Source organism: Oncorhynchus clarkii, chromosome 2 (genome assembly GCF_045791955.1).
Source record: "Oncorhynchus clarkii lewisi isolate Uvic-CL-2024 chromosome 2, UVic_Ocla_1.0, whole genome shotgun sequence".
NCBI lineage: Eukaryota > Metazoa > Chordata > Actinopteri > Salmoniformes > Salmonidae > Oncorhynchus > Oncorhynchus clarkii.
The window spans coordinates 17,414,309-17,424,992 of record NC_092148.1 but is presented as its reverse complement, the minus strand read 5'-3'; the positions used below and the strand labels follow the sequence as shown (position 1 = coordinate 17,424,992).

General features: G+C 43.3%; 1 protein-coding gene across 1 annotated transcript in view; it reads right to left on the bottom strand.

Moving 5' to 3' along the window:
- Positions 1–963: 963 nt before the first annotated feature.
- LOC139423254 (potassium-transporting ATPase alpha chain 1-like) overlaps positions 964–10,684 on the bottom strand; it is a 29,627-nt gene continuing 19,906 nt past the window's right edge. Inside the window, exons 7-24 of the mRNA XM_071175068.1 lie at positions 9,516–9,629; positions 7,807–7,941; positions 7,155–7,272; positions 6,301–6,569; positions 5,900–6,208; positions 5,654–5,788; positions 5,309–5,501; positions 4,760–4,935; positions 4,463–4,599; positions 4,083–4,233; positions 3,840–4,008; positions 3,513–3,667; positions 3,294–3,417; positions 2,929–3,074; positions 2,459–2,592; positions 2,164–2,265; positions 1,975–2,066; positions 964–1,800 (exon numbers count right to left, since the gene is read on the bottom strand). Of these exons, the coding sequence (XP_071031169.1) occupies positions 1,772–1,800; positions 1,975–2,066; positions 2,164–2,265; positions 2,459–2,592; positions 2,929–3,074; positions 3,294–3,417; positions 3,513–3,667; positions 3,840–4,008; positions 4,083–4,233; positions 4,463–4,599; positions 4,760–4,935; positions 5,309–5,501; positions 5,654–5,788; positions 5,900–6,208; positions 6,301–6,569; positions 7,155–7,272; positions 7,807–7,941; positions 9,516–9,629 (2,688 nt within the window). The 3' untranslated portion in view covers positions 964–1,771. The remainder of the gene's footprint in view (positions 1,801–1,974; positions 2,067–2,163; positions 2,266–2,458; positions 2,593–2,928; positions 3,075–3,293; positions 3,418–3,512; positions 3,668–3,839; positions 4,009–4,082; positions 4,234–4,462; positions 4,600–4,759; positions 4,936–5,308; positions 5,502–5,653; positions 5,789–5,899; positions 6,209–6,300; positions 6,570–7,154; positions 7,273–7,806; positions 7,942–9,515; positions 9,630–10,684) is intronic.

Genomic DNA, 10,684 nt, shown 5'->3' with positions numbered 1-10,684 from the left:
TTGTAGTTGCACGCGATCTCAATGTAATAATGTATTTCACTAATCTAATTTCTGAGTGTAAAATAATATCTCAGGGAAAAAACATTTAAAATATACAATTAATTTATGGAAAGGGGATACCTAGCCAGTTAACTGAATGCATCTTCCGCATTAAACCCAACCCCTCTGAATCAGAGAGGCGTGAGTTCTGTCATTCACGTCATCGGCGCCCGGATGATCAGATATTGTTGGGTGTTAACTGCCTTGCTCAAGAGCAGAATGGCAGATTTGTCCACCTTGTCGGCTTTGGGATTCGAACCTGTGACGTTTTGGTTACTGGCCCAAAGCTCTTAACCGCTATGGTTATGTATGCTACCTAAACGTTGAGTTTTGAAGTTGATTACAACAGGGTGTATTTAAATGTTACATCGCATATGGTGAGTTGCGTAAAAATATCTAAATGTATAGGAATAATAAATAATATGTGAAGCCAATTAGCTGTCAAACCACACAGTCCATTATGTCAAACCATGAACACATTGTAGCCCACTTTTCTCAATGGCGCCATCGTGTGGTAGTGCACTGAAATGATCCAAAAGAAAAGGAAGTACATCAATGACTTATCCCTCAGATCCCCCTTTTCTTTCAGCAATATCTTTCCCCTAGGAGAGCAGCACCATCAAGAGAGTCAGGAAGTGAATTCTGTAAAGTCATCCAGGTGAGAAGCCTACCCACAACCCAGCTCAGCCAATGGCAGTCCAGCTCAGCTACCCACAGCCAAGCAGACGGTCTGATGCTATGTGGACCGATGTAGGAGGACAGGATAAGATTGGATCGACCAGAGGTAGACTGTGCTACACAATGTACAACCCCCCGAGTGTCTCTGGCTTTTAATAAAATTGATTAATTAATTTGAATTGAAATTATAATGGTGGTGCAACATTTCAGGTATCTCTCTAGAATATGAAGTCATACAATACGTTATATTTGACACACTTTATTAATACAAATACATAAATACAATGCATATAGGCTACTGTACTACCAACATTATCACCAAGAAAGAACCCTTGACGGAAAATATGTGTGATGTTATACATAAAAAGGTAATGGAATTCAGAAACAAAAGGCAATCACCCACAGACATCCACATACTACATCTACAAAAGGAAATTATTCCAAATTCAAATTGATATGACAAACTCCCATCAAGCATTCTATTTTTTTGTATTAGAACATGGAGGTGTGTCTTTACAAACATATCACAAAATAATTCATGGTTATTGTTTCAATGTATAAGATTTGGTTCCATATCAGAAATGGTTTAGGATATTCAGAGCTATACTTGTACAGAGTTTGGCAAACCTTGTTTGATATTTAAATTGTATTGTATTGTATTGTAATGGAATGTTTGGGACCAAGATGGAGGACAGTTTGCTATCCAGACTTCTCTGTATAGCAGGTTGACGTTTATAGTCATGAGTCTTGTCTTGAGGCATAACTGAGACATTTCCTCTTAGGCCAGCTGCAAAGTCAAATTGGGTATATTGTAAAAAATAATGAAAACAAAAATTTGTTTTTCGGTCTTAATTTAAGTTTAGGGTTAGCCATTTGCTAGTGTGGTTAAGGTTTGGGTTAGGGTTATAATTAAAATCTGATTTTATGACTTTGTGGCTGTGCCAGCTAGTGACCACTGCAGAGCAGAGCTGCCTCCAGAACAAGATTCATGACGGAAAATGCTAACCTGCATCTTTATACCTATGTCTCTGGTCTAGATATCTGCCCTCTTCTCTCAATAATACAGCTCCTGGTCCCACCAACCTGTGATAGGGGAATGGAAATAATCTGAATTAGGGCTGACTACTGCAAGGAATGGATGGATCGATGGATGATAAATAGATGGATGGATGGATGGGTGGGTGGGTGGGTGAATGGATGGACAGATGCATGGAGGGTGAACGGATGGACAAGACAGAGGCAAGAAAGGCTACTTACTTCCTGGATGTCTTCTGACCCCCAGCTTCCTGATCTCGTCATAGACAAAGATTAGAATTCCGTACGGGATTGGAACAAACCACCATTGGCCCCTGTAAGGGGGGAGTTACACGCATGAACAAACCAACATGAAAGCCATCAAAACAATGACAGAGAAGATGAATCGACAACCATTCAACAGTACAGTACCTAATGGGCATGAAGTTGAAAATGTTTGGCATCCCTGGGCAGTAGCACAGCAGGTTACCCAGTAACAGCTGGAAGACGATGGCACTCACCAGCACCTTGTTCCTGCACACAAAGGGAAAACATGGAGGATGGTTAAACAATGTTTTATTAGTCCCATCAAGATTGATACTTCCCAAGTTATTATGTTGGAAGCCTTCTCTGCCACCATCCTTTCATAAACAATACATTTCATAGAGTATATTATTGTTTGTAGGGAGTAAGAGACATTTGTTCCATGCAGTTAACATCCACTGACCTAAAGAAGCCCTGCTGGAAGATGGACAGACGGCGGGTTTTCCGGATCAACACATCAGCAATCTGGCAGATCTCAATACTGATGAAGAAGACAGTGTAGCAGGTGTACTGCTGATACAGACGCTGGGCGTATGTCTGCAGAACAGAGAAGACAGGATATTTTCAACTGGCATTTCCAGGAGTTACAAGTAAGTGACGGCGCTGTAAAGCCACATGCACTTGTCCATTCCTGGCCATAAGACACACACACACACACACACGCTTATCCTACAGTAAGCCACCCACACTCAACCACTCCTGGTCATATCTATCCTACAGTAAGCCACACACACTCACCCACTCCTGGCCATGTCTGTCATACAGTAAGCCACACACACTCACCCACTCCTGGCCATGTCTGTCATACAGTAAGCCACACACACTCAGCCACTCCTGGCCATATCTATCCTACAGTAAGCCACACACACTCACCCACTCCTGGCCATAGCTGTCCTGCAGGTCCTGCAGATGGACGTCCTCCCAGTGGGACCTGAGCCCCACACACAGCAGGGGATACCAGCCCTCCTGGGCCATCGCTGTAAAGTAGTCTGTGAAACCAGCGAAAGACTGGATTGCTCCTGGAGAAGAGGATAGGGGGAGAGATAAACCAAAAGAGAGGGAGGGAGGAGAGAATTGAACATGAAAAATGTACTAATAGACTATTTGTAGGTTATCACCTTGAATATTGGTCAATAAATCATTCAGCTTCAAGGATCAATCGGACTCAAAGGACCTAGTGAAAAAGCAAGGCCTTTTTCATACATTTACATACTACAGGAGCAGACATGAACCCTCACCAATCTGGAAGTAGGAGTAGGCAGCCAGAGATTCGTTCACCAACCTATCCTTACGCGGGTTCCTGGGTTTCAGATGCATAATATCACTCTCTGCCTTCTCATAGGCCAGAGACACAGAGGGAAACTGTAGGATAGAAGAAGGATAATCGGCATCATTCTAGAATGGTCTTATAGTGCAGGGAGATGAGGGGTGAGGAAGAGGAAGAGGAGAAGACTCACAATGTCAGTGGCCAGCTCGATCATGAGGATGGTGATGCAGCCCAATGGCAGAGGAACACTGACAGTGATGTAGATGAGGTAGGGTGTGAGCTCCGGAATGTTCTTGGTCAGTGTGTACGCAATGGACTTCTTCAGGTTGTCAAAGATCAGACGGCCTGGGTGTCAGATATGGTCGAAATCAATCCCTCAATATCAGTATTACTTAGTATCATGAAGGCTTATCTTTGTGAAACCAAATATTGGTTCACAGGATACATTTCAAATGTAATCACCCTGTTAAAATGGCTGTTGTTGTGTTTTGTGATTTGCTAAGACACTCTCACTCACCCTGCTCCACCCCTGTGACGATGGAGGCAAAGTTGTCATCCAGCAGAATCATGTCAGCTGCATTCTTAGCTGCATCGGAGCCAGCTATGCCCATGGCAATGCCGATGTCTGCCTTTTTCAACGCAGGGGAGTCGTTCACCCCATCGCCTGTCACAGCCACAATGGAGCCCTTAGTGAGAGAGAAAGTGAGAGAATGAGACAGAGAGGGGGGGGAGAGGGTTTGAGAGAGAGGGGGGTGCTCACCAGGCGCTGACAGCTCTCCACGATGATGAGTTTCTGCTGGGGGGAGGTGCGGGCGAACACCATTTCAGGGTGACTCCTCAACGCTTCGTCCAGCTCTTCACTGCTCATGTCCTTCAGCTGACCACCACTGATCACACAGGCACGGGCATCCCTGAAGACCACATAGAATAGATGAGAATATGATAGAATAGAATAGACATGTCAAATCCTCTGACAGGGCGTTATTACCTCCAGGAAGTATTAGGAGTTCTCACTCCTTCTTACGTGATATACAAACTCTGTATAATTAGTCAAATATGTCACAGGAGATTCATCAACCACAGTGAGAGTCAGAGTCCTAATCCTGCCAGACTGTGTTGGTGTTGGGGACCAAGACCCACCTCCTGTTGACCTGCTCCACTGGGATGCGTTTCCTGGTAGCGATGTCCTCTACTGTCTCACTACCCTCTGTGATGATGCCAACGTTCGCAGCGATGGCTCTGGCCGTGATCGGGTGGTCGCCTGTCACCATGACTACCTGAGTGAGGTCACAGTGGAATGAGTTGATGTTGGTTGGCGTGACACAATGAGGGAGACTGTGATGGCCTGTTACATTGTATTAGCTATGTTCTAAGTCTCCTTTTTTCTCTTTCTGTCTTTCTCCTTTGCCCCATCTCTCCCCCATTTTACCCTCGTACCCTTATTCCAGCCGTGCGGCATTTCATGACAGCGTCAGGCACAGTGGCGCGGGGCGGGTCGATCATGGAGATGAGTCCAGCGAAACTCAAACCAGACGTGGTGAAGTTCATCTCATCGGAGTCAAACTTGTAACCACGAGGGAACTCATTCTCATTTAGATAGATGTGACAGAAACCTGGAGACAAATGTTTGGACAGATTAGAGGGGTTAGTGGGTATTTATGGGCCTAAAGAAGAGATACCATTAAGTGTTGGGGAAGCTACTCTGAAAATATTGTTTACCAAGCTACAAATTAATTCACACTGGAAGAAGTTAAGCTACACTAAAGCCACCATTAAGAAAAACTTAGTTTACTTAACTAAAGTTACTTAGAAAAGTAATTCACATCGTGATATGATAATTTATCACAAAGTAGTTTATCTAAATCTGAAATGTCATAGACTACAAATTGCAAGAACAGATCACTCTGCAGTCAGATGTTAACAAAATGTAGTTCAATTACTAGTTGTATTACATGTAGTTCACTACACCCCAACACTGTCCCTTACCCAGCACTCTCTCCCCCAGGCTCCCCAAGTCCATGTATGCAGTCTGGAAGGCCTCTCTCCACTGTTCATCCAGGGGCATCTCCTGGCCCCTGATCAGGATGGTGGAGCAGCGCTCCAAGATCCTCTCTGGCGCCCCCTTCATCACCAGCAGGTAGCGCAGGTCCATGGGGTCTTCCAACTCATGCACTGACAGCTACTCGCCACCGGTGGGAGAAAGAGTACGATTCAAACACAAATAGCTCATTCTGGTAATGCCATTAAAGTATGCCTAATAGTCACATACTGTAGATTATATAACACACTTTCAACTGCCTTGAAATCAGATCAGAAAACCAGGCCTCTTACCTGGAACTTGTTGGTGGAGTTGAATGGTACTTCAACAACCTTTTTGAAGCGTTCCCTGTATTCCATCATGTTCCCTATGGCCAGCTCAGTGAACTTCAGCAGAGCCGTCTCTGAGGCGTCGCCCACCACTATTCTCTGTTCCACATAGGTGCATTGGAAAAAAGATAACTCATAAATCATATAGTTTTCATTGATGCTGTGTCTGTGAATGAATGTGTCTGTTGAGGCTAGTGTCTATCAGCTCACCCTAGGAATAGGCAGAGACTCCTGGTTGGGTTTGAAGATGGCCCGGTTACAGAGTCCTGCCACTCTTGCCAACGATCGCCATGTCTCGGATGATTGGTCAAAGCTCTGACCTGATTGGTCCTCTGTGGTGTCTGCGGCATGGATCACATTGTCGAACCAAAGGTGGGCCACGGTCATCCTGTTCTGGGTCAGAGTGCCCGTCTTGTCGGAGCAGATGACCGAGGTGGAGCCCAGGGTCTCCACAGCCTCCAGGTTCTTCACCACACAGTTCTTCCTGGCCAGACGCTTGGCCGTCAGCGACAGACACACCTGGGGGGAGAGAGAGGGAGATGGTTGATGAAAACTGTTAATAACCAACTTGATATAGGCCTAGACAGACCAGAGCCTCAGTGTTGACTCACAGTGACAGTAGCCAGCAGCCCCTCAGGTACATAGGCCACCACGATGGCCATGAAGAAGATCATAGCCTCCAGGAAGGCATAGCCGATAAACATGGCCACCACAAAGAAGGTGAAGCCAAAGAAGATGGCCAGCCCAGCAATGATGTCAACAAAGTGCTCAATCTCTATGGCAATTGGCGTCTTCTCATTGCCTACGCCTGACGCCAAGCTGGCAATGCGGCCAATGATGGTGCGGTCACCCGTGTTGATGACCGTTCCTGTGGCCACTCCTGGTAGGGGCCAAGCAGAGAAAAGGGGATTTTAGATTACATTATGAGTGTAATGTTGATGTTTTTGCAATTTTTTGCTGTTATGAGTGTAATGGTTTCTGTGGGAATCTTTTCTGTGTGTGATTTAATAAGGATTGTGTGTCTGTCAAAGGAGGCTGGTGGTGGAATCAATGGAATGGTACCAATACTACCAAACACATCAAAGCAACATGCTTGACTCGGTTCCATTTATTCCATTTTAACCATTAAAATGAGCCCATCTTCCTATAGCTCCTCCCACCAACCTCCTCTGGTGTCTGTCTGTAGTACTTTTCAGGCAGTGGTGGCATTGTGTATGTGTGTGTGTTTATGTGTGTGTGTGTGTTTATGTGTGTGTGTGTGTGTGTGTGTGTGTGTTTATGTGTGTGTGTGTAGCATAGATTGGTGGCACCTTAATTGGGGAGGACGGGCTCATCGACCGGAATAAATGGAATGGTGTCTAACTTAAACACATTGTTTCCATATGTTTGATGCCATTCCATTTACTCTATTCCAGCCATTATTATGAGCCGTCCTCCCCTCAGCAGCCTCCTGTGATGTGTCTACCTTCCAGGCAGGTGGTGGAGAAGAAGGCGATGTTCTTAGTCTCTAGGGGGTTCTCGTGGGTACACTCCGGGGTTTTGCTCTGGGGCTCTGACTCTCCTGTCAGGGATGAGTTATCCACCTGGAGAGGATGAGGAGATCAAGGAACTGACAGGGTTATAAACATATGAAACCGACCAGGGTTCAATTCTGGGTCTTCTGCATAACCTAACCCTAACCCTAACGCTAGCTTCATGTCCACACCCTGGGTCAACCTTAAACCTAGCCCTAACCCTAGCTTCATGCCAAAACCCCGGGTCAACCTAAAACCTAGCCCTAACCCTAGCTTCATGTCCACACCCCGGGTCAACCTTAAACCTAGCCCTAACCCTAGCTTCATGCCAACACCCCGGGTCAACCTAAAACCTAGCCCTAACCCTAGCTTCATGTCCATACCCGAGTCAACCCTAACCCTAGGTTCATGTCCACATCCCGGGTCAACCATAATCCAAGCTTCAAACCTAACTCTAACTATAACCCTAACACTAATCCTAACCTGAATCCTAGCTCTATGTTAACATTCCTGCTCAACCTGCATCAACACCCTTAGCCATTACTTCTAGCTTGAAAGTGTGTTAGTAGTCTATAATGGGAACTGGTGGCCTAGTGTACCTACCTTACAGCCCTGGGCAAAGATGATGCGGATGTCAGCAGGCACGCGGTCACCACCCTTGATCTCCACCAGGTCGCCCACCACCAGGTCCATGGCATTGATCTGGTTCTTCTGCCCGTCACGGATCACCAGGGCTTGCTAGAACGAGATAGATGATTATACCAAATCCCCGTATTTCAATGATTGATTGCCTTGGATCAGTGCTGCAGTGAGTGGATTATGATCTGTGTTGATGAAAGGAATAGTTTTGTCTTGAAAGTAAACAGTTTCTTACAATAACAAAGTAACTGTTGTATGGGTATTTAGGGCCAGGAGTGTTTCCTGGTCTGGTAACATCTTCAGGAAACACTCATGGCCCTAGTTGTAATGTATTTCCCTAGTTATAATGTATTTACTTAGTTCTAATGTATTTCCCTAGTTCTAATGTATTTCCCTAGTTCTAATGTATTTCTCTAGTTCTAATGTATTTACTTAGTTCTAATGTATTTCCCTAGTTCTAATGTATTTCCCTAGTTCTAATGTATTTACTTAGTTCTAATGTATTTACTTAGTTCTAATGTATTTCCCTAGTTCTAATGTATTTCCCTAGTTCTAATGTATTTCCCTAGTTCTAATGTATTTCCCTAGTTCTAATGTATTTCCCTAGTTCTAATGTATTTCCCTAGTTCTAATGTATTTCCCTAGTTCTAATGTATTTCTCTAGTTCTAATGTATTTCTCTAGTTCTAATGTATTTCTCTAGTCCTAATGTATTTCCCTAGTTCTAATGTATTCACTTAGTTCTAATGTATTTCCCTAGTTCTAATGTATTTCCCTAGTTATAATGTATTTCTCTAGTTCTAATGTATTTCCCTAGTTGTAATGCATTTCCCTAGTTCTATCGTATTTACTTAGTTCTAATGCATTTCCCTATTTCTAATGTATTTCCCTAGTTCTAATGTATTTACTTAGTTCTAATGTATTTCCCTAGTTCTAATGTATTTCCTTAGTTCTAATGTATTTCCCTAGTTCTAATGTATTTCCTTAGTTCTAATGTATTTCCCTAGTTCTAATGTATTTCCTTAGTTCTAATGTATTTCTCTAGTTCTAATGTATTTACTTAGTTCTAATGTATTTCCCTAGTTCTAATGTATTTCCTTAGTTTTAATGTATTTCCCTAGTTCTAATGTATTTCCTTAGTTCTAATGTATTTCCCTTGTTCTAATGTATTTCCTTAGTTCTAATGTATTTCCCTAGCTCTAATGTATTTACTTAGTTCTAATGTATTTCCTTAGTTCTAATGTATTTCCTTAGTTCTAATGTATTTCCCTAGTTCTAATGTATTTCCTTAGTTCTAATGTATTTCCCTAGTTCTAATGTATTTCCTTAGTTCTAATGTATTTCCCTAGTCCTAATGTATTTCCTTGGTTCTAATGTATTTACTTAGTTCTAATGTATTTCCCTAGTTATGTATTTACCTAGTTCTAATGTATTTACTTAGTTCTAATGTATTTCTCTAGTTATAATGTATTTACTTAGTTCTAATGTATTTCTCTAGTTCTAATGTATTTCTCTAGTTCTAATGTATTTCTCTAGTTCTAATGTATTTCTCTAGTTCTAATGTATTTCTCTAGTTATAATGCATTTCCTTAGTTATAATGTATTTCTCTAGTTATAATGTATTTCCTTAGTTATAATGTATTCTTTAGTTATAATGTATTTCCATATCTTTACCTGTGGCACTAGATTTTTGAAGCTGGCGATGATGTTGGTGCTCTTAAACTCTTGGTAGTAACCGAAACAGCCAGTCACCACAACAACAGTGATCAGAGTGATGGCGAGGTACAGCTGTAGACAGGTGTGGTCACAGAGAATTAGTGATGAAACAAACAGTCACAATATGTTGACGCTGTAATACATGTTATTATCGTATGTATTCCCCTTTCTTCACATACAGTATTTTCTCCTTCAGCCTCCTAGTGTAACTTTAGCCCCTCCTTCAACCTCCTAGTGTAACTTTAGCCCCTCCTTCACGCTCCTAGTGTAACTTTAGCCTTTCCTTCACCCTCCTAGTGTAACTTTAGCCTTTCCTTCACCCTCCTAGTGTAACTTTAGCCTTTCCTTCACCCTCCTAGTGTAACTTTAGCCTTTCCTTCACCCTCCTAGTGTAACTTTAGCCTTTCCTTCACCCTCCTAGTGTAACTTTAGCCTTTCCTTCACCCTCCTAGTGTAACTTTAGCCTTTCCTTCACCCTCCTAGTGTAACTTTAGCCTTTCCTTCACCCTCCTAGTGTAACTTTAGCCTTTCCTTCACCCTCCTAGTGTAACTTTAGCCTTTCCTTCACCCTCCTAGTGTAACTTTAGCCTTTCCTTCACCCTCCTAGTGTACCTTCAGCCTTTCCTTCACCCTCCTAGTGTAACTTTAGCCTTTCCTTCACCCTCCTAGTGTAACTTTAGCCTTTCCTTCACCCTCCTAGTGTAACTTTAGCCTTTCCTTCACCCTCCTAGTGTAACTTTAGCCTTTCCTTCACCCTCCTAGTGTAACTTTAGCCTTTCCTTCACCCTCCTAGTGTAACTTTAGCCTTTCCTTCACCCTCCTAGTGTAACTTTAGCCTTTCCTTCACCCTCCTAGTGTAACTTTAGCCTTTCCTTCACCCTCCTAGTGTACCTTCAGCCTTTCCTTCACCCTCCTAGTGTAACTTTAGCCTTTCCTTCACCCTCCTAGTGTAACTTTAGCCTTTCCTTCACCCTCCTAGTGTAACTTTAGCCTTTCCTTCACCCTCCTAGTGTAACTTTAGCCTTTCCTTCACGCTCCCAGTGCAACTTTAGCCCCTCCATCCTCCTAGTGTAACTTTAGCCTTTCCTTCACCCTCCTAGTGTAACTTTAGCCCCTCCTTCAACCTC